Source organism: Embiotoca jacksoni, unplaced genomic scaffold (genome assembly GCF_022577435.1).
Source record: "Embiotoca jacksoni isolate LCO1_2020_lvr unplaced genomic scaffold, fEmbJac1.0.p SCAF_8, whole genome shotgun sequence".
Taxonomy (NCBI): domain Eukaryota; kingdom Metazoa; phylum Chordata; class Actinopteri; family Embiotocidae; genus Embiotoca; species Embiotoca jacksoni.
Window position 1 is genome coordinate 6,879,403 of NW_027185436.1, and position 26,572 is coordinate 6,905,974.

The 26,572-nt window shown below is 40.8% G+C and overlaps 1 protein-coding gene across 2 annotated transcripts in view; it reads left to right on the forward strand.

Moving 5' to 3' along the window:
* msh3 (mutS homolog 3 (E. coli)) overlaps window positions 1-26,572 on the forward strand; it is a 52,079-nt gene that overhangs the window by 13,685 nt on the left and 11,822 nt on the right. Inside the window, exons 12-21 of one of the 2 annotated variants that reach the window (XM_069138622.1) lie at window positions 387-496; window positions 5,553-5,685; window positions 8,475-8,662; window positions 9,698-9,866; window positions 10,172-10,236; window positions 11,409-11,525; window positions 11,813-11,920; window positions 15,236-15,350; window positions 15,585-15,742; window positions 26,358-26,544. In XM_069138622.1, coding sequence (XP_068994723.1) covers window positions 387-496; window positions 5,553-5,685; window positions 8,475-8,662; window positions 9,698-9,866; window positions 10,172-10,236; window positions 11,409-11,525; window positions 11,813-11,920; window positions 15,236-15,350; window positions 15,585-15,742; window positions 26,358-26,544 — 1,350 coding nt within the window. Of the gene's footprint in view, window positions 1-386; window positions 497-5,552; window positions 5,686-8,474; window positions 8,663-9,697; window positions 9,867-10,171; window positions 10,237-11,408; window positions 11,526-11,812; window positions 11,921-15,235; window positions 15,351-15,584; window positions 15,743-26,357; window positions 26,549-26,572 lie in introns of both variants that reach the window. The other variant, XM_069138623.1, reaches the window with a different exon arrangement.

The following is a 26,572-nucleotide window of genomic DNA, read 5'->3' on the forward strand; positions in this document are numbered from 1 at the left end:
ACGAAGGGTGAAGATGATGTCTGGTTTACACACTTCATCGATGCATTTCCATTGTGTGTGCAAGGTCTACATGCTGCAGATAAAGATATTAGCTTACAGTTGTAGTTACACATTGAACCGAGTTTAATGGAGAAGTTAAAGTTGTCATTTCTCCAGTCAATAATATTTTCAGAGTTCAGTCCAGGCTTGTGTGGGTGACTGCTGCTGTGTGTCACGTGTCACACATGGAGCTCAGTTCAAGCCTCTTCACATCGCTGCTTGTGGCTCCCATCATCTCTTCACCTTTTATATTTATTCCCCTCTAATAGCTTTTTCTTCAAATCATTTGGCACTCACTGATGTACATGTAAGCTGTGTTTTATGCGTGTGTGTTCTTTCCATCACAGACAGATGGTAGTGTGAAGGGAAGTCTGCTGTGGGTGTTGGACCACACTCGCACCCCGTTTGGAAGGAGACTGATGAGGAAGTGGGTGAGCCAGCCCCTCACAGACCCTCAGTGAGTATAGGACACCCTCTGACCTCTGATGAAGCACGACGGCCGGTGCCGATCTGCTCCGATTCAGTTTCTTTCTCAGTTCTTGTGGTTTATTTTCACAGTGTAACACATTTTATCTGAATATTAATTTATCTGCTTTGAGAGGCTCTCTGCATCACAGAAGCAGGGTGAGGGCACTTCACACTTATGCCACTTTCAAGTCATGTGGGATGACGGGTTGAGGTGGGAAAGATTCCAATGTTTATCATTTGCAAGCATTCATATTTATCGGATGGTTGTGCGATTGCATTTGTGTTTGATTTCCCTGAGCATCAGACACTGGCCGCTGTGAGATTTTCAGGCACGTTTAAATGATCTAGCTTTAAGTCTGAAATATCTGTATGTAAGAAAAATACGATATGACATGAAGGTGACAACTCCAGTGCTCTGTATCACCCCACAAAAATTTACTTTTGTCAATATTTAGATTAGAGATATTAGCTGAAGCCATTTGTTTTTATTTAATATTGATTGCATTGCTGCAAAATTAAGTTGCTCTTCAGATTTATTTCAAACTAACCAGACAGTCTCTGATTTGTCATTCTTGACTTGTCGGATTTACACAGTTTGAGGTAAAGCGCCGTCTCAGAGGCCTAACTTTGGACAAAATTGGCCACAATAACAGCACCTTGCTTCTGTGCACTTACTTGATTGCAATGTTATTATTTGATATGAATCGTTAAACAAAATTTCAGGACCAGAAATAATGAAAACAAAAAGCAGGTACACTATTATTTGAATAGTCTTGTAATTAAGTGGTGTTTTAATGACTGCAATTGTGCACGACAATGTAGTGGATTAGTGTTTTCTTTGTGACCTGCATGAATATAATTTAGGAGTCACTGTTATAGTAGTAATAATAAAAATAATAATAATAACGATAATGTTATAAAAATTCATTTCCACTTGCCATTTTCTTTTTTGGATGAAGTTCTCCAACATCATTCAACGCAGCAGAGCAGCTGTTTCTCTTTTCACAAACACTGCAGGGTGAAAATACACTTAGAATTTGTTACATACAAACACTGTCACATGGCACTTCTGCTCCAAACAACCTCTCAGTTTTAATATTAACGTACTATTCTAGTCCTCTGCAGTGTAATTTCATTATCCATGTATTGACTGAGTGTGTGAGTATTTTTTTGTGTGTGTGGCCCTCCCTCTCCCATTGTGCAGGGATTAGAGCTGTGGATTGAGCACTGCTTTGCTCTCAGGTTATACAGATCGCTCCTCTACAGAATTTCAACATGAATTAAGACCCAGATTACACACGGGTACATTAATACCAAGACACAGGAAAGCAGCACATGACCCGGACAGTCAGGCACATGGACACACAATATATACCTTTTGTCTGATGTGTTATAGATTACATCACCAAACTTGTCTTGATAAAGTGTTTCAGTCCATTTTTATCTGGATGTTTATGCTCACAGAGGAGTTTTGTAGTCAATGTCTTTAATGGGAGACTTAATCAGGAGGTTATCTGTACTTTATAATCTCAATCAGCTGTTTAAGGGCTATCAACCTTTTTTCAAACAGTTTACATCATCATCTTAAACTAATACCTTCAACATTTTTCCTGGCCTATAAAATGTACTGTAAAAATGTTTCAACTCAATTAACACATCCGAGATACTGTCAGGATCTATTCCGTCTACAGATCCACAGATCATGGAGTAACTGAACCTGCTGTAGATACAGTGCATCCAGAAAGTATTCACAGCGCTTCACTTTTTCCACATTTTGTTATGTTACAACCATATTCCAAAATGGATTAAATTAATTTTTTTCCTCAAAATTATACACACAATACCCCATAATGATAAAGTTTTTTGCAAATCTATTAAAAATAAGAACGAAAATATAACGCGTACATAAGTATTCACAGCCTTTGCCACAATACTTTGTTGAAGCACCTTTGGCAGCAATTACAGCCTCAAGTCTTTTTGAGTATGACGCTATGAGCTTGGCACACCTATTTTTGGGCAGTTTCTGCCATTCTTCTTTGCAGGACCTCTCAAGCTCCATCAGGTTGGATGGAGAGCGTCGGTGCACAGCCATTTTCAGATCTCTCCAGAGATGTTCAATCGGGTTCAAGTCTGGGCTCCGGCTGGGCCACCCAAGGACGTTAATAAAGCCACTCCTTTGTTATCTTGGCTGTGTGCTTCGGGTCGTTGTCCTGTTGGAAGATGAACCTTCGCCCCAGTCTGAGGTCCAGAGTGCTCTGGAGCAGGTTTTCATCAAGGATGTCTGTACATTGCTGCATTCATCTTTCCCTCCATCCTAACTAGTCTCCCAGTTCCTGCCGCTGAAAATCATCCCCACAGCATGATGCTGCCACCACCATGCTTCACTGTAGAGATGGTATTGGCCAGGTGATGAGCGGTGCCTGGTTTCCTCCAGACATGATGCTTGGCATTCAGGCCAAAGAGTTCAATCTTTATTTCATCAGACCAGAGAATTTAGTTTCTCATGGTCTGACAGTCCTTCAGGTGCCTTTTGGTAAACTCCAGGTGGGCTGTCATGTGTCTTTTACTGAGGAGTGGCCTCCGTCTGGTCACTCTACCATACAGGCCTGCTTGGTGGAGTGCTGCAGAGATGGTTGTCCTTCTGGAAGGTTCTCCTCTCTTCACAGAACAATGCTGGAGCTCTGTCAGAGTGACCATCAGGTTCTTGGTCACCTCCCTGACTAAGGCCCTTCTCCCCCGATCGCTCAGTTTGGCCGGGCGGCCAACTCTAGGAAGAGTCCTGGTGGTTCCAAACTTCTTCCATTTACGGATGATGGAGGCCACTGTGCTCATTGGGACCTTCAATGCTGCAGAAATGTTTCTGTACCCTTCCCCAGATCTGTGCCTCGATACAATCCTGTCTCGGAGGTCTACAGACAATTCCTTGGACTTCATGGCTTGGTTTATGCTCTGACATGCACTGTCAACTGTAGGACCTTACTGTGTGTGCCTTTCCAAATCATGTCCAATCAACTGAATGTACCACAGGTGGACTCCAATCAAGTTGTAGAAACATCTCAAGGATGACCAGTGGAAACAGGATGCACCTGAGCTCAATTTTAAGTATCATGGCAAAGGCGGTGAATACTTATCTATGTGATTTTTTTCTGTTTTTATTTTTAATAGATTTGCAAAACTTTCAAACAAACTTTTTTCATGTTATCATTATGGGGTATTGTGTGTAGAATTTTGAGGAAAAACATGAATTTAATCCATTTTGGAATAAGGCTGTAACACAACAAAATGTGGAAAAAGTGAAGCGCTGTGAATACTTTCTGGATGCACTGTACATAGTGCTGTGAAAAGGTATACAACCCCCTGCTGAGTTCTATTATTGTATGTATCTCAAAACAAACTGTTACATCTTCAAAAGAAAATTTGACATTAAACAAAGGGAACCTGAGTGAACACAAAATACAGGTTTTAAATGATAATTATAGGTATTCATGCAAAAACGTTAAGTGCAGCTGTACCTGTGTGGAAAAGTGTTCACCCCCTTAGATTCTAAATCCAAAAAGCTCCCAAACTGCATTGATAACTCGTTGCAGCTGGACTAAACACACTCAAGCCCGATCATCACACCATCCCTTAAATAGACCATTTTCATAAACATGTTGTTGAAAACGTCTCACCAGTAAAAACCTCCATAAAAGCAAAAATAATTTCCATAAGAGATGAGAGAGAAGGTGATAAAGGAGATAAATTAGACTGCGGAGGGTTATAAAGGTGTTTCTGAGGCTCTGGGATGCTGCAGTGTTCACAGTAGTGAACCTTCCCAGAAGCTGCTGATCTTCCAAAATTCCTCCAAGAGCATGGCGACGAATCATCCAGAAAGTCACAACAAAAGATCCAAAGAAAACATCCAAAGAACTGCAGGCCTCTCTCACCTCAGTAGAGGTCAGTGTTCATGTCTCCACTGTCTGAAAGAGCAAAAATAATATCCATGGGAGAGCAGCGAGGCTAAAACCCCTGCTGACCCCGAACAACATAAAGGTTCGTCTACATTTTTCAACAACACACCTTGATGACCCTCCAATGTTTTTGGGAGAATGTTCAATAGACCGGACAGCGGAAAGTTGGAACTGTTTGGAAGACAGAGGTCTCGTTACATCTAACGTAAACCAAAGACATACTTCCACAAAAAGAACTACACCTGCATCGAGGCGGAAGGTGAGATATTGTGGAGGTGCTTTGCTGCTTCAGGCAGTCTCGTCATAACTGAGGGAAACATGAATTCTGCACAGACAGAAAATCCTGACGGACAACATCAGGTCATCAGTCTGTGAGTTTACAGCAAGACAGTGATCCCAAACAAAAGAGTAGGTCCATCTTTGAATGTCTCAAGGAATAAAATCAATGTTTGACCTAGTCAAAGTCTGGGTTTAACCCCTTTGAGATGTTGTGGTTAAACCTGAGAAGAGCAGTTTGTGCTCACAAACTGTCCAACATGGCTGCTCCAAAGCTGCTCTTCAAAGAAGAGTGGACTAAAATATCACCACAGCAACGTCACACTGATCTTTAGTTGGAGTGTTTGAATGCAATTTCAGCTGCTAAAGTCGGCAAAACTCGTTATGTTTGAAGGGGAAGTGATTCTTTCACATTGGTGATTTAGGTATTGGACAACCTTTTTGCTTCAGTAAATCATTTTCATTTAGAACTTGTATTGTTTGTGTACTCAGGCTGCCTTTGTGTTCAAATTTGGTTTGAAGAGGTTATAGTTTAGTTTAATCAGGAAGAGTTTGAATGCTTCTTCACAGCACCGGACCCAATCACTTCTTCCATAGATGCACACAGAGCGTCACTAGATATATGAAGCATCAGGGACACTTATTTCTTGTAACTTCCAATCACTTTCGTGTAAAACTGTACATCTCAATCAAGACTTATTCAGCTCTCCAAATAACTGTCTTTTGCTGATAAGAAGGACTGAACATTTGGATTTCTTTCCTAATTTTTGTACACATGTTGTTGTTTTTTTTGTTTTCTGTACTTCCTCAAACCCACAGGTCAATCTCAGAGAGGCAGGATGCTGTTCAGGAAATCCTGGAGTCGCACTCTCTCACTTTAAACTCTGTCAGATCCCTGCTGTCACATCTGCCCGACCTGGAGAGAGGCATCTGCAGCATATACCACAAAAAGGTAACAACACACACACACACACACACACACACACACACACACACACACACACACACACACACACACACACACACACACACACACACACACACACACACACACACACACACACACACACATCTCTGTTCCCCAGGATAACGTGTATTATATTTTTTTTCACAGCTTTGGTCTTATTTTTGTAGAACTGTTAATCACTCCTGTCACATCTAACATTTGACTCACTATTTTGCACTTATCACTTGGATCTGTGGGTGTAATTACACACTTAAAAACTGCTAGACAAAATAGTCTTAGCTGCAAATATCTGACACAGGAGGTGAAAAGCAGAATTTCTTTTTCTTGTCGGTTTGCATAAAAATGAGAGCCAAGACAATTTTCTCTCTCTCTCTTTATGGCTTGCTTCTTGATTAACAACAGGGAGCAGTCATCTCTGTGGCACTTACCTGATTGTCTGACACAGTCTCATTTCCCATCGGACCCATCTATGAAATGTCAGAAGGCTTTATTCCATTGTGTGTGTGTGTGTGTGTGTGTGTGTGTGTGTGTGTGTGTGTGTGTGTATTGTACAGAGATGAGAGGGTCGCTCTGATCTGAGCTTGATGTCTTGTTTCATGTTCAACTTCCTGACTCCTTCATCTATTGTTCAAAGAAAATGATCAAATGTCTCACACACACACACACACACACACACACACACACACACACACACACACACACACACACACACACACACACACACACACACACACACAAACACATTAAGGGCCCTAAATTGTAATTTTGCCCATCTGTAGATAAATGGGCCTGTGTGTAATGGCCTGTGTCTCTATGGCTCCATTGACATAATGGGAGGGAGGGCGTGCTGCGTGTTTGGCTTCATAGAAGAGCAACACTGGGGCTGCAGACATGAGGGAACATTAAAACTGCAGCATGTGATTAATACCATAAACCACTGTCAGTGTGACCCTCATTAACCTGTGGGTCATGACTTGGTACTATATAGTAACATTAGTAATGGCAATATGAAGCCAATGTAATCTACAATATAACACCCCATCAGAGGTGTTTCCATGCAGCGCATTGATGTCAATGCTTAATCATTGACTCACCAGAAATGATCACCTGTTTTATTTTAAAAGCTGCAGCAATGATCTTGAGGAAACATACAGCAGGACCTGCTGCATGTTATTTATAGACAAGCGGCAAACAACAGTGACGTCACCCATTGGTTTGTGAACGGTGCCCTTCCCGAGTTCAGATTATGGCCGGCGCCATCTTGCAGTCCCAAGCTGTTTGGAGCCGGTAGTGATCATAGTTGGATGACCTAGGTGGGAGTGAGTGTTGAATCTGACTCGATCTGATTGGAAACCTGACGATGTTACGTCCTGCCTACCGATAGCAGTAACCTGACGGAAGCATCGGTCTGTCAATCAAACAGTTACGCCCCCAAAAACACATCCTTTTTAGGCTTGTTTTCTAGTTACGGTAGGATCATTTTGAGGTTGACCGCAAGAAAATGAATAGGAAGGGCTTACTTTCAATAGCAAAGTAGACATAACTCATGGAAAAAAATGTATTGACTAAGAGAAGGGGTTATGAGGTCTGTTATGCTGGCAAAAGCTATGGTCTGTGGGGCCAGAGGCTTCTTGGAGCCAGCCTCTAGTAGTACTTGGCGGTATTGTAGACTGAGGCATTTCCACATTGCCCTAATTTTTCAGACCCAGAAGCTACATCACACTTTTATACACAGTCTATGGTATTAGAATATTGTAATAGGTCATGAACTGTCAATGGTTAAGATCAGGCAGAGAGATGAACTCCAGTTCAGTGCAGATCCTGTGTCCTACACACTGCAAAACTCCAGGGGGCTGCTTTTTATTTGACTGCAGAACATGCCATTAACATTTCACACAGCCTCCAAACACACACACAATAGGGGTGTTACAATAACGCCCACCTCACTTCACTCATGGTGCCGAATGCTTTCTGTCATTACATAGAGGGTAGAACTATAGAAACACAGTAGAATTATTGTAAAAACCACTAACACTGCTTGCCACATGACATCTGTGGTGTTTAGGGCAGAGAAATAAAAACATTAACACATTAACTCGGAGCATTTTGGGAAAACCCCGTCGCCAATCCCAAAACACTACAATATAGACAGCTTTGTTTTTCGTTTAGTGAATTGTTTGGACCTGTCAAGATACATTAATGGCTGCCTCATAATTGTGTTGGACAGTGATGATGCATTTAAACTTGTCCTGGTGCTCTTTAAGGACACCACCTGAAGAAATCCTCTCCGTGTTATGATAACATTTATTTTTCACATAATACAGTAATATTAATGTATAATACAGGACATTTTACCGTGGTGTTTTTTTTGGGGGATGTGTTATGTGTTTTATTTTTTTGCTGTCATATGAAGACTTGCAGATGGTGCTGCTGCTAATGAGTGGTGTTTCTCAGAGTGGTTGGCTGTAAAAGATGGTCGCTCTTTTAGCTTGGCTGCCACATCCAGCGCAGATGAGATTTAGTGATGTAATCTCGCTGGCTCACAGAATCCCCCTAGTTACACAACAGGCACACAAACACACACAGGCGCACACAGAAATACAGAGAAGCTTTTTGTCAGGGTTTGAAGATAGTATTTCTTATTTCTGGTTTATGAATGACCACAACATTAATTACAGCTGTCGTTACCTTTGATATACACTATGTAAGAAGCACCGATTGCTCAACCATTTATGCTTTATCAAACATTATGCATATCTATTTGTGGGTTGCAGTCCTCGACGCAGGAGTTTTACCTCATTAGCAGCAGTCTCTCTCGCCTGGGGCTGGAGCTGCAGACCTTGCTCCCAGCCGTCCAGTCACAGATCAGCTCAGCGCTGCTCCACAGCCTCCTGCTGGACACTCCCGACCTGCTGGTTCCAGCCCACAGCTTCCTCAAGGTGCTCAATGAAAAGGCCGCCAAGTAAGTATCCAGCAGCACTAAAGGGATGTATTCAGAGGTGAAAGAGGAAGAACCGAGGGGTTTTGCACTAGCAGCGATTAAACAAAAGCACCTAAAGGACAAGCAAAGACAGTACAGGGCTGAACAAGTCAGAACTTAGAATTTGATCTTTCTTAAGATTGTTTTTTTTATTGTTCAGCATAAAAGAATATCAGTCAATATTTTTTCATATACATTGCTTTGTTACATACACTCACTGTAGGCTTTGAGATACGAAGGGCAGCAGCTAAGGATTACTTCCATTCTGGGTAAATTTATAAATTTTTTGTTTTTATTAACTGGTTAGATTATCCATCAAACCTCAGGAAAAACTGAAATTTTCTGTGATCCTGAAGCCACCAACAGTTTAAAGCACAAATATTTTCTGAAATAAACCAGAAAAAGAAACAAATCCTGCTATTTGGAGAGCTGAAATCTTTCAAAACTGCATGTTATTTAATTTTTGCATAGTGTTTACATGGACATAGATTTGAGGGATACCAGGGGCCATTTGTGAATGATTACCTCAGTCTGTTAAATATATTTCATATTTCAAGTTTGTACACCTGTTGACAGAATTGTCTGTGTCTCCTCAACTCTTCTATAATGGATCTCATACGATTAAATTGCAAATTTCATTCAGTTCAACCGGTAAACATTGGTGCATGGTGATGAATCCAGAAATACATCTTATGGTTGCTATTAAAATGCTTAATAGGGAATTCAGGAAAACACACTGCAGTACAACAAAACTGGGATTCAGAAATTCAAGAATATGGCCCAGAGGGTGATGTTAGAGGCCTGCTGTCACTCCACATAATGTATGATCAGCAACTGGCCTGGACTATCAGAGCGAAGGATGTTCTCGTGACACATCAATGATTCTTTCCTCCAGTTTTCACTCCTGAAGGGTCAGGCTGACCAGCAGGGTCATCTCTCAGATAATCTTCTGTATTTTGTCTTTGTGGTGCGGTGTGTCACCAGCAGCTGTCACATTTGGACTGCGTGTTTGTGCAGGGCTGGGAATAAGTTGGAGCTCTTCTCAGATCTGTCCGGCTTCCCGGTGCTGCAGGAAAGAAGGGAGCAGATCCAGACTGTCCTCAGTGAGATTCAAGACCACCGCAAAGACATCCGACTGACGCTGAAGGCCCGCGCACTTGACTACACGACCGTCTCTGGACAGGAGGTACCGTCTGTGTGTGTGTTCGCAGCAGAGTGAAAGAAAGGTGGGAGGAGATTGATGGCCTTTTGGGTGGAAGTCTCGGCAACAGTGATGATCGTGTGTGTGTGTGTGTGTGTGTGTGTGTGTGTGTGTGTGTGTGTGTGTGTGTGTGTGTGTGTGTGTGTGTGTGTGTGTGTGTGTGTGTGTGTGTGTGTGCGCACGCGCGCGCGCGCGCCAGTTTTAATCAAGAGTGACACAGTATTTTAAGATTGTCTGCTTTGGTCTTATTTATCAAAGTCTCACTCCTCCTCTTCCTCCTCTGCCCTCAGTTTCTGATTGAGGTGAAGAACTCCCTGTCATCCACTGTTCCACCTGACTGGGTCAAAATCAGCAGGTCAGCTTACGCATAGTTGCAACACGCACGCACGCACGCACGCACGCACGCACGCACACACACACACACACACACACACACACACACACACACACACACACACACACACACACACACACACACTGTCATTCAAGATTCAACTGCACATTTCAGAGGTAAGAGATGGACCGTGACATTTTATGCAATATCTGTAACACTGGAGATGGAAAAATGTTGGTAACTGTCAATAATATCAATATGTGGACAATATTGCAGCCACAGAAAATAAATATTTCTGTCTGGTTGGCTGACTGGAACAGGAACAACACAATAGTTGCTGTCCACCACCCCTACTCGCTGAACTTCCTTCTGTTCTCCAAAAACTTTAAATAATGAATCCTTGGAGGGGTTTGTTAGAAAAAAATCTGAGGAGTTGTGAGACGAGTAATTAAAGGATAAGCCTGGAAATTTTCTATATTTTTCTTATTCTCAACAACTCTCATGAAAAGACCAAAGCTAAAGTGGTCCTGTAGGTATATATACCTAAGAGGTATTGTCTGTGTATCTATAGCCTGATTTAGCTTTTGCACCATAGGACATTGATGTCCAAGCTGCATCATTGCACAGGGAGACAGAGGATTCAGGCACTCTGGTTTATGTAGAAACAGACTTAATAACAGCGAATCCTTTCACGGTCTCTGGAAAGTGGTTTCTGTAAAGTGAAAGTGTTGAAGTGAGAAAGTGATTGCTGAAGAAACGTATCACCCAGTGAAACCGGTTTGGATAGTGATGTCTTTATTAGTTCTTGGACAATTTTGGAGCTCTGTGGCATACAGGAACAAGCAAAAATCACACTTTAGACACACAGAACATCCTTTGAAATGTATTAACACTAGTACAAATATAGACAACAAACCAAGTTCTGCCTTAACGGGATAAGAAAAGCAAACACTATGCTACCCAAAATTATATTTATTTCAAAATGTTGCTCCAATGTTAATGTGGTTATGATTGACAAGACGTACTGAAGGAAACAGGCGACTATTTTAAGGAGACAGAAGACAAAAGGGTTGGTGTAAGGCAATTACTATTGAGTTGACATGTTATTTAGTATATATAAGCACCTTGCAATTTTCATTCTTTACTTGAATCCATTCTTAGCTCTACACTTCTCTTCCCCTTCTCCTCTGCAGCACCAAGGCAGTCACCAGATATCACTCTCCTTTCCTCGTCGACCGCTACAAGAAGCTGCTGCAGCTTCGAGAGCAGCTGCTGCTGGACTGCCAGAGGGAGTGGACCAATTTTCTGGAGTATGACGCACGCAAGCGCACACACACACACACACACACACACACACACACACACACACACACACACACACACACACACACACACACCTACCTGATCACAAACCCAAGAGAAAAACTGCTAAAAACATGTCAGTCTGAAGTTCAGAGGTATGCCTCCACTGCTCTCAGCCTGCCAGAATTAATCTGTTTTAGTCAAGTACACCGTCAGTGCTGTCTACTCACAACTCTGTATGCACTCACCTTAATATACACTTCAAAATCTCTTTCCTCTCTCTACTTCTCTGTAGTCAGTTTGGGGAGCGCTACCACACCATGAAAAGGGCTATTAGTCACCTAGCAACCATGGACTGCCTCTTCTCATTGGCTGAGGTGGCTAAACAAGGGGACTATTGCAGGTGATGTACTCTCATGATGACTATAAATATTGATGTATTTGTCTGAGTACTCTGTGTGTGTGTGTGTGTGTGTGTGTGTGTGTGTGTGTGTGTGTGTGTGTGTGTGTGTATGCGCGCGCGTGTGTGTGTATGCGCGTGTGGGATTGTGTGTGTTCGTGTGTGTGGGGGGTGTCCTGTGTCGTGTCCTATAGTCTCAGACAGGCTGTGTGTGGGTGTGTGCACCGGGCTCAGCAGTGTGCTCTGCCAGAACACCAACCTCTCTCCCACACACACACACACACACACACACACACACACACATACACACACACACACACTTTTAAGCGGCCTATTTCGACACATTTCAGGGTTTCAACTTTTCTTCAGTCCACATCGCAGCATTGCAGTATTTGTATATTTTATGTAACGTTACTTCTGTTTTTATTTTAACTCTTCATCTTTTTTTAAATGCTTTTTTAAGGATGTGTGTGTGTGTGTGTGTGTGTGTGTGTGTGTGTGTGTGTGTTAAGTATATTTTAGTAGAGCATGGCTGATACAGGCCTGTTTGCTATTTGCCAGTGTTGGGTTAACTCAGATGCGGTCATGTAAAAAGTTAAAAAAGTGGAAACTTTTTTTTTATATTTAGAAAAGAAAACGTTTCATTCATCATTAAACAGTGCCAATTAATAAAGTTAATGTACACAAACAAATGACATACAAATGTACCTAAATTATACATACAAAATTTGATAAACATAATTTAAGTAAATAATAAAATGTGATCACTCGCATGTAAATAATAACAATGCCCTTGATCAAGTATCAATCCATAAAATTAGAATCAGGGTGCCAATAATTATAACCTCCTCACATTCAATTCCGCCCAAAGGGTGGAAATGTCATGATTTGGGGTTGCTTTGCTGCCTCAGAGACAAGGCAACTTGCAGTCATTGATTCATCTACGAATTCTGCATCATATCTACACTATGTGCACCATTATTAGGCAAGTGAGTATTTTGACCATATCCTCATTTTTATGCATATTTTCCAACTCCAAGCTGTATAAACTTGAATGCCTATTGGATTTAAGCACATCAGGTGATGTGTATTTGTGGAGGGTGTGGCCTAAGGAGATCAACACCCTATATCAAGATGTGCATAATTATTAGGCAGCTTCTTTTCCTAGGGCAAAATAGGCCAAAAAAGAGATTTAACTGACTATGAAAAGTCCAAAATTGTAAAAAGTCTTTCAGAGGGATGCAGCACTCTTGAAATTGCTACGATATCGGGGCGTGATCACAGAACCATCAAACGTTTTGTTGCAAACAGTCAACAGGGTCGCAAGAAACGTGTTGAGAAAAAAAGATGCAAATTAATTGCCAAAGATTTGAGAAGAATGAAACGTGAAGCTACCAGGAAGTTATTATCCTCCAGTGCTGTCATATTCCAGAACTGCAACCTACCTGGAGTGCCCAGAAGTACAAGGTGTTCAGTGATCAGAGACATGGCCGAGGTAAGGAAGGCTGAAACCCGACCACCACTGAACAAGACACATAAGTTGAAACGTCAAGACCGGGCCAAGAAATATCTGAAGACAGATTTTTCAAAGGTTTCTGGACTGATGAGATGAGAGTGACCCTTGACGGACCAGATGGACGGGCCCGTGGCCGGATCAGTAACGGGCACAGAGCTCTACTTGGAAAATGTTGCATCTTTCAAGAAGACCATGATTTTTATGCAGGACAACGCTTCCTCACTTGCATTGAAGTACTCCACTGCGTGGCTAGCCAGTAAAGGCCTTAAAGATGAAAGAATAATGACATGGCCCCCTTCCTCACCCGACCTAAACCCTATTGAGAACTTGTGGGCCCTTCTTAAACGGGAGATTTACGGTGAAGGAAAACAGTCCACCTCTCTGAACAGTGTCTGGGAGGCTGTGGTTGCTGCTGCACAAAAAGTTGATCGTCAACAGATCAAGAAACTGACAGAATCCATGAATGGAAGGCTTATTACTGTTATTGAAGAGAAGGGTGGATATATTGGTCACAGATTTTTTTATTTTTTTTTATTTCAGAAATGTTTTTTTTGTAAATTTTGAGTTGTTTATTATTCTCACTTAAACAGATGAAAATAGTGAGATGGGAAATTTTCTGTTTTTCATTTAGTTGCATAATAATTCTGCACACAAATAGTTGCCCAATAATTGTGCACGCATAGATATTCTTAGAAAGCCAAAACCTCACTTTTTACTTTCTTAAATATTCAGGTTTGAGGTTTATTAACATTTTGGATTGACCGAGAGCACTGTAGTTGTTCAATAATAAAATTAATCCTCAAAAATACAACTTGCCTAATAATTGTGCACACAGTGTAAGAGTGCTTGAAGATAATGTGAGGCCATCTGTCCGAAAGTTGAACCTGCAGCAAACCTTTCGGCAGGATAATGATCCTAAGCACATCAACAAATTTACCAAATTTACTGCTCCAAAAGGAGAGATGGAGGATTATGGAACGACCAAGTCAAAACCCAGATTGGAAATCAAGAATTGGAAATACATACAAGAAAACCTTCAAACATCTTATGATATATTGAAAGTGAAGTAATTTTGAATCAAAAATGTAAGGAAGCCTAAGTCAAAGACTCGTGAACAATTCTTCAAAATACCTATCAAAATATATTTTGCTTAACGGGGCAATACTACCTTCTGAGGCCAAGGGTGTACTTACTTTTTCCATGAAAGAATATTTCACCTTTTGATATTTTTGTTGAGAAAATGTTTGGAAAAGTTGTTGTAGATTTTCCTTGCTGTGTTGTGCAGGTATATCAGCTTTATTTTTTATCTTTCACAACTGTATGCTGGCAGGAATTACAGAAGAAATTACAGAGCTGCAGCAATGAATGATTAATTAGCAAGATTATTATATATATTGTTTGACATAAATTGATTGATTGATTGATTTATTTAAATTGGTAGATGTTCAGAATTGTTACATTTACTTTTAGTGCCATATTAGATTTTGGAGGTTTGGTTATGTGAAATATCTTAACCTAGACACATCTTTATTTGAAAATGTTTGTTTTTAATGACATGTTTGTTCATGTTAATACTTATGTGTGAATATAGTTTATTTGCATTCTCAATTATTCTTATCCTCTTTAAAAATTCTTTGACGGTCAAACTCCGATATTTAGACAGTAAATAAAGCAAAAAAGGAAAAAAAGAATTAGCTGTTATTGTGAGATTCAGTTTCAAGGTACCCAGTGGCAGTTTCTAAAATGATGTAATTTTTGTGTGCGCGCGTGCGCTCCTAACCGACTGTCTTCTCCGTTTTCAGGCCAAAGGTGTGTGAAGATCAGCACCAGATTATGATCAGGGACGGCAGACATCCTGCTATAGACTTACTGATGGGAGAGCACAACCAGTATGTGCCTAACCACACTGAACTACAGGTACACACACATACACGCACGCACGCACGCTTCTTCGCTCAGTGGTGGAGTGGGTGTAGGTTAATATTGCAACAGAAGCACAAGCCAATAGGAAGAGAAGCCAAGCTTTCAGTCCACCCACCTCTTCAGCTGTGCAGGACAGCATGCAAATATCTTACCCTGTCTCTCCTCGTTTGCCTTCTGTCTATGTCACAGTTATTATCATCCCCTCTTCTCTCCTCTCCCTTCATTTAGCGTGATGGCAGGAGAACTATGATCATCACTGGGCCTAATATGGGGGGTAAGAGCTCCTACATCCGCCAGGTTGCCCTCATCTGTGTTATGGCTCAGATGGGCTCCTACGTCCCGGCCTCCGAGGCCTGTCTGGGCATACTGGACGCCGTTTACACCAGGTAGGGACACAGGCACATACAAAATATACTTCTGCATTTGTTACATGTTTGACAGCTGTGAATAGACTCAGTTAATCAGCAGAGAGAAACGGAAACGACAACACTGCATCGAATGTCTTGGTGGAAACTCATCATAACTACATACTAAAGATTTTGGAAGTGAATTATAAAACAGTAATATATTATTAGTGATCATTTAAATGAATGCACTATTTGAAAATCACCATTATTGTGTTTTTTTGTTTGAACCTTAAAACATGTTGAGACTGAGCTGTTTTTTTTTTTTATTTTTTTTTTTATTTTTTAAAAAGGTGCACAATCTGCAAAACCTGTTAATAAATATTAAAAAAGAAAACCGCTTAAAAGGGTCAGTTCACCCCAATTGAATAAAATATTTTCTTACATAGTAATCTTTAGCTATACAGATATTTTTTTTTTTTTTTTTTTGGGGGGGGGGGCGGGTGTTAAAAGACTGTATATGCCTCAAAGATTTCTGACTCTACTCTAAACCTATGAAGGTGAAAACAGTTGAAAAAGGGGGTGGGGTATAAAACATTTCAAACTGTCTGAAACTGTTGCAGTCTTTTTTATTCATACTTTAATTACTAATCCACAGAACACACTCAGTCAGTCTTATTTGGACTGCTTTCTTCTGAAGATGTATGAAAATGTTTTTTTATCCCTCTGTGCCAGCAGTGGTTGGAGGCATTATGTTGTCAGGTTGTTCATTAGACCAGATGGTATACTGGACAAGAATGAACTGATCAAAATCTAGTAGCCAAAGTTCAAAGTCACACTAATAATAACAAAATTTAACATGAATACATATCTATTCAAAAGGTCAAACTCACTGTGACATCAAAATGTTTTGCAAAAAAACGTTTTATGGCTTTAATTCAGCTCCGTATTTCAGGAACAGAGAGAGAGATTGTGACCACATTTCATATTTGGTCAGATACTGAATTGGTGACAATAATCTTTGATATTCACCATGAACCTGGGCTTATTATATAATACAATGTGTGAAGCATCGTAGCGTCTTCGAAGTAACTTCCATATTTGAGTTTTGAATCCAACTACAGCTGAGAAATGAATTCCCTCAAAGTTTGCATTTCATATATATCATTGAAGTGTGGACAGATGTAAACTGACACTTGACTAGTTGGTGAAGGTATATAACTGCGATAATTGTAGTTGTAATTTATGCGACGTCAATCTGAATGTGCTCCATCAAAAAGTGTGGATGTCGGAGAAGCAGGAGATAATAAAAGCAGTCATTTGATGCAGCTGTGAAGGGAAATGAGCACAGCTTGATTGTAACTGTGTCTCAGTGACATGTAGACGTTTGTTTTGCTGCGGGACATTTTAAAAAGGAGACATCTATAAAAGACACATCAACACTTAAAAACAGGTTCATTAATTTAAATTAACAGTTTATTACAGTATAATTCATCCAGTATGTTAAAGTGACACAACAATGCAGTTGCAAGATACAGCATTTCTTTTCTATTGATGACAGACACACAAACACTGAAGAAGAGATACATGAGTGACTTTTTCTCTGTTGAACAGGAAGACCATGACAGTGACCATGGCAACAGTGAGCGAGCACACTTTCACCTCTGGCTTACTCATTAGTGCAATTAAACATAAAGTCACTGGTGAGTCTACAGCGGAGAAAACCTGATAAAAAAAAAAAAGAAATCGGACTCCCTCCCAAAACACCTCATTCACCTCCACTGTGACACAGTCAAGTTTATTTTTAGGACCGACACTCGGACTAATCCCCTGTAATCCCATTTTGTTACTCACCGCACAGGAGGAGTTGTGTAAGGAGGGTTAAAACAAAAAAAAATAGCAAGAGTTGTTAGAGTAGGTTGTCGCCATTGTTCCATCACGGTTCGATACGGTACAGCTCTCTGTATTGTAGAAACCCTCAGACAACAAGATCTTTTGTTCCTGCTGATAATTGTTCTCATTATGATGAGAGCAGCGTTCAGCTCTGCATGTAGTTTCCAGTGCTGACTACATATTAGTGTGGCACGCAGGCCAGTACATTGTACGGTCTCAGTCATTCTGCCTGTGTGATTAGGCCTAATGGCTTGCAGATGTGTGTAATTGTCTTTTTTGTGGGTTTAAGCATGTTCTCATGTATTAACCAAGCGGGAGCCAGAGGCTTGTCAGCACACCACGAGTGTGTTTGTCTGTGTGTCCGTGTGTGCGTGTGTTCTTGAGACAAACATTTGCGGGTTTTAGACCTCATATTAGAGTAATGACGTGATGTTGGATGCTGCTCACATCTGTAAGTGTCCAGTTTAGTCTTAGTTTTTGGGTTTAGGGTTGTTGGAATGACAGGTTGGTTTGGACAGAGTCAACAGAAACAAGTGATCATTAAGCTTAAGATTTATAATACAGAGCGTGTATTTTGTCATTCTATGAACTCAAAACAGAAAAGATGAAGATCTGAAGTAAATACAAATACGTGTCCATTGCTAAATAACAATCATGGGCTGTTCAAAAACAAAACTTCCCAGTTCAATTTGTCACATTAATTGGATTTATAAATATAAATAAGCTTACAATATGAGTGCCTTTTAAAGAATGTATCACAAACTTTTTTTTAAACATTGAATAATAACATTTAAGTTTGGGAAATCTGATTTTTCAAATGCAATCAGCAAAACACTGTATATTAAAAATTTTCCAAACCTGAACGACACAATCAGATAATCAGACGCTCATTAGTGAGTTATTGCTTCAACTTTCTCATCTCACACAGTGCTGCTCATTACAAAACAGAGATTTTCTTTTGTAAAATAAGGTAATCAAAGTCTTCTCCCAGCAGGAAATGACAACTAATGTGATAATCTTTTTCTTTTTTCTTTTTAATGGAAGGGCCTTTTAAGCCTTCGAATTGGATAGATGATGGTAGAAATGATAGGAAATGAGGGGAGAGAGCTGTTCCATACATGGAGGGTCCCCGGCTACATTCAAAGGAGGACATTGTGGTTCATGGTCAGCACCTTAAAGCCCCAACAGATTTACTTGTTTTTAAATCTAGATGGAATAACTTGTAAAAGACAAAAAAAAGTCATAGGTTTGAGTTACATTTTTGATTAGTGTGAGCTTTAGGTTATAGTAGTTAGTTGTACTTCAGTGATCGAAGGTCTTCAGAAGTAAAACAACCCAGAATTGTGCCCGTGTGTCCCTTTGTTGTTTAGTCAGGTCTTTGATCAAGGTTGGAGGTTAATATTCTCTCTTTCTCCCAGAAACGATGCATCTCAGAGCTAATTAACGTTCACGGGGGGGAAAACGCACCCACACTGTATCTGCTGTCCTCCCCTCCTCTCCGTTACCTCTGTCGTCCTATCTGTTTCTAATTGGACGGCTCGACCTCTCTCTATCACAGAGCGTAAGATCCTGAGGAGAATGTGTCTTGATAATAAACACTCAATCAATCCCCACCGCTGTGAAAGCATAATATACGCCCAGTGGGAATCGCTTCATCTTGTGTGTGTGTGAGAGATGTTATGTGTTTATGAGTGAGAGCTGGTGAGTTTTACTTGAGTGGAATAAGCAGACTTTGTGGGTTGTGGGTAATGAGATGGCGCGTAGGTGTCTAATGGGATATCCTGTCTGAACTGATCCAGATGATTGATTATCAATGAGGATAAAGAAAATAATCTGCAGATTGGTTTGCCGCCTCACAGAGTCTTGGTTTTACTTTCCTGCCCACTCCACTGTGCCACAGCGTTTTTACAAATATGCCATATTGTAATTTGAGCATAATTCTAAACGCGTTTGCTCTTCTACAGACTGTAGCATAGTACGCCAGCAGTCTGTATGTGTGTGTGTGTGTGTGTGTGTGTGTGTGTGTGTGTGTGTGTGTTTCCTGGCGTCTGTGTGTGCGCACGTATGCTGCTGCTGAGCGTGCTTTCTTTTCGGTATTAAGTCCTGAAGGTAATAGAGCATATTCTTCCATCCCTTCATGGTTGTTATGGAAACAGCAAGAGGAATCTGAATGTAAAACTGTTTTGAAAGTACCTTTAATCGACCATGCACTCCTAGCAGTGATTATACTATGTTTTACTAAAGTCTCTCACAGCCTCCCCTCCCATCAGAAAATGCAGCTTTTCTGCAAAATTTTTTCCTTTTTTTTTTAGTTCCAGAAATGTGGCTGATATCCTCCGAAAACTTCAAACGGCACTGAGTATTTTGCTGCCAACCGATCTCTGTGTAACATTAACAACTAGGTGGGTGTTGTACACATGTTGAGAAATGCTGTATGCTACATCGACTCATTCGTTCCTGTAACTTTGTATAGTGCTGTAGTGTCAGAGTGCCTGTACCATATTGTAGGTTGTATTCAGAGCTGTTGGGCCTTTTCTGTGCTGCAGGACCTGGAAGTTTATATCGGACAGGATTATACTCTGCAGAAATCTATGATTCAAGCTGCTAGGACAAATCTGGGGAGAACTCAAGGTAATTGACATCCTAATTGACACAGGCAAAGTGTTAAGGTGCTTACATTGATCCTCTTCTATCTGTATAAATAGATGTGTTGCTTAGCTTTATTTAAAAAAAAAAAAATTATAATCTTTGTTATATATCTCCTTTGGCTTCCACAAAGTTGCGGTCAGTCTTCTGACATCCACGTAAAATTTGTTTTACCGTACACAGAGTGACAAATTAATGCAAAGTACCACCGCAAGGGATAACTGACTCAATATCTGCCAAACGACTCACTAACTAACACTATGCATGCTATGCCCAAAACAAAAGTAGAAACCACCTGTAACCTCAACAACACGGTGAGAGTGCAGTATCTTACTGGGGTTATTAAGTGACACCTCCCTTCACCGGTGTTTCGTCAAGTTAGGCCCGGCTTCCCAGGACTACTCCCTTCAATACTCACACCCACTCCTGCTCTACCTGTTTAACATCTAACCCAGTATGACTTGTGCCCGGATACTTTGGAACCGCTATCCTTGCTCAAAGCCACAAGATCATACCTGCTATGCACGACCACCAATGCTATTCCTTTTCTGTCAAATCCAAAGACTGCCCTGTTCAGCTGCTTCCACCATCTCCCTCACTGCCTGCTGCAGGTTCCGTCCACAGATTCCAAACTTCCGCAATAGAGCTGCTGTTGACCACACAATGAACCTTTGACAACCTACCTCTACTGGACGCACCCTTGCACCCCACCCCCACCCCTCAGCTGCTAGTTCTGAGTCTTCTTTCTGTTCCTTTCATAAGCCTCATTAATATTATCTTCCCATGGCACTGTCAGCACCATGAAATACACTATTCGCTGGCTAACTAACCACAACACAATATCTGGCCTCTGGCTGGTACAACTTATTTCTCCTGGAATCTTAAGTTTTCCACCCAGATCTACCTGCATTTCCCAGTCCTTACCTTTTGTTTAACACACTAACAGCTTGCCTATCTGGGCCGTTCACTCCCCTGCTTTCCTCTCCCTCTCTAACAAAACTAATAGCTGCCTTACTGTTTCCACTCTTCCCTGCTCTCACTTCTATTCTCCTCTTCTCGATGGCTGCAGCCAAGCACCTAAGTACCTGGTTATGATTCCATGTGTACCTATCCTGTTGCACACTAATCTTACTGTCCAAAACAGAAGGAAAAAAAAAATCTAAAAGTAGAAGAAATCCAACATGAAATTATGTACCTGTGTTAGAAAACAACAACAACAAAAACAGGTAATGTTTCTCTCCTTATTAGGGCCTACGTTTATCTCACAGTGGTCTTAGTTTTTCCCAGTGGATTTAAAATGTGGTTCACTCAATATATCCCACTCAGATACAATGAAGTCTAATAATGCTGAAAAAGGAGAACGTCATATATTGGTGATACGCACTGTGTAAAGATTTAGCTTTTTCTTGGACGTTTTTAGAATGTCAGCTGTCTTCAGAGAGACTAAATTTATCCACGTCTCCTCAGTATCTGTTTCTCACAAATATGGTGATATAATGACAAAATCCCAAAGTAATGTGAAAGCAAAGAAGGCTCTATAAGTGTCAGATAAACACTTTAAATGTGTCTAAACATGTTTTTCTGAGAGATGTTAAGTGATTAGAAACGGAGTCTATTTTCAGGATCAGCGTGTTTGGCTGGAAGGAGGGACTCATTGAGGCCAGCAGGACACCCAGCTGGTGGAGTGTGGCTGTGTTTCCGCTGTACGTCCCCTCATCAGTGGACAGTTAGAGAGTGTGATCAGCCCTGTTCCTTTTAATCTGATTCTGTCCATCCTCTCTGCTGTGCAGTATAGATCTGTTGTAATTTCCCCTGAGTTTTAGGCATACATGCAGGCGCACACTATAAATTGGCTAATGTAATGCAGCAGCATGTCTGCCACACCTCTCTCCTGTATGGCATGTGGTGTAACCATGGTAATGCTTGTGTTAGAGGCTTAGTGGTTCATTCATAGGTTCCATGCTGAAGGTTAGTCAGGACAGGAAAAGACAGATTTAGAGGCGAGAAACGCTGATTGGCAGAGCGATGTGGCATCTGTGATCCAGCTGGAGTCGAGTTTGTATCAGATGAGTCAATGCTGTCTGTCAGTCTGTATCAGAGCATTGGAGGAGCTCTAAAACTGGCTTTGAGGCTGGTGAAGACTTCAACATGTTGTCATTATATCACTAATCAGTAAATATCTATTGACTCGAGCGATCCTGTTTTTTGATTTTCTGTCACTAGTCTTAAATTCCTGTAACGTCATTAACCGTAATTTTACTTGAATGAGTTTGTCAATATATTGATTACCTGCATTTTAGACCGTCTACTAAATGAATGTAATGTGTAGGTCTCTGTAGTCTTATCTTAAATCTTTCTTACTGGTCACCTGTTAATGAGAAGGTGTGCGTGCGTGAAACTTCATCATTATCATAACGAACACGTTTAAGATGGCCTTACTAGGCTTCCTGTTTCCCTGTGATTGTGCCAACGTTGGGATGTGACATTCACTGATATTGGAGTGTTATTACAGTCTATAGTCATTTTTTTTCTTTCTTTCTTTTTTTTTTTTTTTTTTGGGGGGGGGGGGGCAGCTGCGTGTCAGGTGCACTAATTGCAGGGTTGGTGATTTGATCCCCGGCTCCTCCTCCACATGACAAACTGCCCATGGGCAAAACATTGAACCCCAAGTTGCTCCCGATAGGCAGACCATAGCCTTGTAATGGGTGGAACAGAGGTGATATTGTAAAGCTGCCCATTTACCATTTACATTAGATCTGTATGAACCCACTGAGCTGTTAGTGTGAGTCAATAAAAAAAGCCTCTCAGTTAATAGGGAAGCAATGATAATGATTATTTTGTTTAGTTTACGCCAAATCAGGACTCATTGAAAGGTTCGCACCATTCATGAATTTTGGTCATATTTCCCAGAAAATTATTATGGTGGACAATGAAGTGTAAAAAAATAAAATTGGTACATGCCAAAAATCCTCTTAAATCACTTGTGTGAGCGCTTCTAGCATGATGATGATGATTGTAGTCAATGTTTGGCCAACAGTTTGTGGATACCCCGATTCATATACTCATCTATCTTACATTATTTAATTCTTTCAATGCAATTAGGTAAATTGTTTTAAACATTAGTGCATGTCTAATTTGGGTTGTGGAACGCTGTCTCCTGTTTCAACATGACTGTGCCCCTGTGCATGAGTTTAAAGAACTTCACAACCTGCATAAAGCCTCAACCCCCTAAACAACACCTTTTGAAAGAACTGGGATTTGAGCTGTACGCCAAATCAAACCACCCAGGATCAATGACTGACCTCACTTAATGCTTCTGATGCTGAGTGGGAGCAACCCACTGCAGTCAGGTTTCTGAATTGTGCGTAAATCTCATACCATATATATGACTTTGGAAAGTGATGGTCGGTAATGAAGCAGTGTAAAATTTAAATGTCAAAATACTTTTGGCCATACAGTGTAGACCGCCCGTTCAGTGTGTTTTTGTTTTAAAATATGAAACATGAAATGACTGGAGTTAGAAGGCGCAAGAATAAATAACAGAACATTTCCCTGCCTGTTAGGAAATGTGAGGATTGTTGAATGTTTATAATTAGCTGCTCTCCCTATCTGTAATGCTTTAGGCTGACAAATTGTGAATTTTAATAATTACAAAATATAACCAGGGGAAATTTCACAAATTGCTGGATGTTAAACTCATTTAACCTGAAATGATGCCAGAAAATACATTTATTGTATTTATTACATTTATTACAGCGAGAAATCTTGAGTCGAGTGTAATATGTGTAAGGCACATACCGAGTGGTTAAAATGAGATTAAAGGATCCGTTTAAATCCTTTACACCATCAGCCACGCTCTTTATCTTCTGTTCAGCTTTAAAACAAAAGGAACCTCTGGCTGTTGCGGTCTTTCTTCACACTCCTCCTTTTCACTGTCACTCTCTTTTTCTTTTTTTGGTGCATAACTTTCTCCTGGAAGAAGACTGTGTAGGAGCAGGTTCACTCGGAGTAAAATGGCATTGTCTTTGTTTGTCTGTTTGTGGGTGGTTCTGGGATTTCTGGAAGAACAACAGCAGTTTGTGGATCATCTCTGCGGCTCCATTTTTTTTTTTTTTTTTATAAACAGATGAATTGTTCTAGTCCAATGAACAATTATTCCACCATGTTTTATTTTGTTTCTTATATTTCTTTACAAATAAGCGCTTTAGTATGAAATGTTTTTTGTTCCTTGACCTGAAAATATGTTTAAGCAGGCTACATAGCAGTATTGAAATGAATCTTATTGCTTACAACTTGCTTTCACATGTGAATGAGTCACTCTGCGTTCAGTGCATTGGTGTGTTTATGAAAATGTTTTTTGAAATCTAAAATAAGTTTTTGTTGAACATTCACAATAATCGTACCAAGAACCAGAGTGAATATGTAATTTTTTCATGATAAATGAACTCAGAAATACAATAATGGAGTGTTGCCATAGTTCAGGCAGGCACAGAGTCAGTCACGAGCCCCTTTCCCGTCCAATCATTCAGACTCCAGTCCATCCCCGGCCTCCACATCGCTCTACAACGACCCGCTGCCAATCCCCCCCCCCCACATTACACACATTTTTCCTCTGTTCATATTGTGTGCATTCATTCAAATGTTGTGGCCCCTTAGGCTCTACTGAGGGTTTACTGATCTCAGGAATATTCGGTGTCGTGCTTGCTCAGATTGTTGCAGAGCATCACTTGTGCAGAGTCACTGCTAAACAAAATGAATGCCTTAGTTTAACAAATGGTTAAATCTGATAGTGTCCTGACTGAAATGCAGATGAGGAATTGATAAGAACCTGAGATATTGTATTTTTTTTATGGGATTGTATGCTGCCAAATGCAGATTACCCAAACATCAAACGTATATTGGTCCGACACAATAAATGTACTGTACTGACGAGCCTTAATGTTCTTTTTGCTCAGTGGTGGTTTTGGTCTTGGAACTCTGCCATGCGGGTCATTTTTGCCCGGTCTCTTTCTTATGGTGGAGTCATGAACACTGACCTTAACTGAGGCAAGTGAGGCCTGCAGTTCTTTGGATGTTGTTGTGGGGTCTTTTGTGACCTCTCGGATGAGTCGTCGCTGTGCTCTTGGGGTAATTTTGGTCGGCCGGCCACTCCTGGGAAGGTTCACCACTGTTCCATGTTTTCTCCATTTGTGGATAATGGCTCTCACTGTGGTTCTCTGGAGTCCCAAAACTTTAGAAATGGCTTTAGAACCTTTTCCAGACTGATAGAGCTCAATTACTTTCTTTCTCATTTGTTCCTGAATTTCTTTGGATCTTGGCATAATGTCTAGCTTTTGAGGATCTTTTGGTCTACTTCACTTTGTCAGGCAGGTCCTATTGAAGTGATTTCTTGATTGAGAACAGGTGTGGCAGTAATCAGGCCTGGGTGTGGCTAGAGAAATTGAACTCAGGTGTGATAAACCACAGTTAAGTTATGTTTTAACAGGAGCAGGCAAACACTTTTTCACACAGGGCCATGTGGGTTTGGATTTTTTTTTCTCCCTTAATAATAAAAACCTTCATTTAAAAACTGCATTTTGTGTTTACTTGTGTTATCTTTGACTAATATTTAAATTTGTTTGATGATCTGAAACATTTAAGTGTGACAGACATGCAAAAAAATTGGAAATCAGGAAGGGGGCAAACACTTTTTCACACCACTGTATGTAAGAGACAAACAGTGTTTTATTTAATTTTAATGAACCTATATCCATCTGTTAGTCGTCCTCGAGTCAGAACAATATATTGTGCCAAATTAATCACACAGTGGGTGTGATGTCACCACATCGTTGCTATCCCTAAAGGCAGAGGAAAAACGGAGATTGCACTGTTATTGCAGAGTAACGATGAAAGGCTTAAGGTTGATTTTGGTGCTGTCAACAGTCAAATGAGTCCCTGGCACTACCAACATGTCGTCTGCCAGGTCTCACAGCAGGAGTTTATGACCCTCTGATTACCTGAACTGACACAGTGAGCATCTCCAAAGACTAAAATATTGTTAGTCTGATCTCAACAGAACGGTCTCTGACTTACCATTGACCTCTGACCTCTCTTTTTTCTTTCTCTGATTGGTTATCAGGATGGGGGCTTCAGACAACATCTACAAAGGTCGCAGTACGTTCATGGAAGAGCTGACAGAGGCGTCGGAGATCATTTCCCGAGTGACAGAACGCTCGTTGGTCATCCTTGATGAACTGGGACGGGGCACAAGCACCCATGATGGGATCGCCATTGCCTATGCCACCCTGGAATACTTCATCAGAGATGTATGTAAGTGTGTGTTTGTGGATGGAA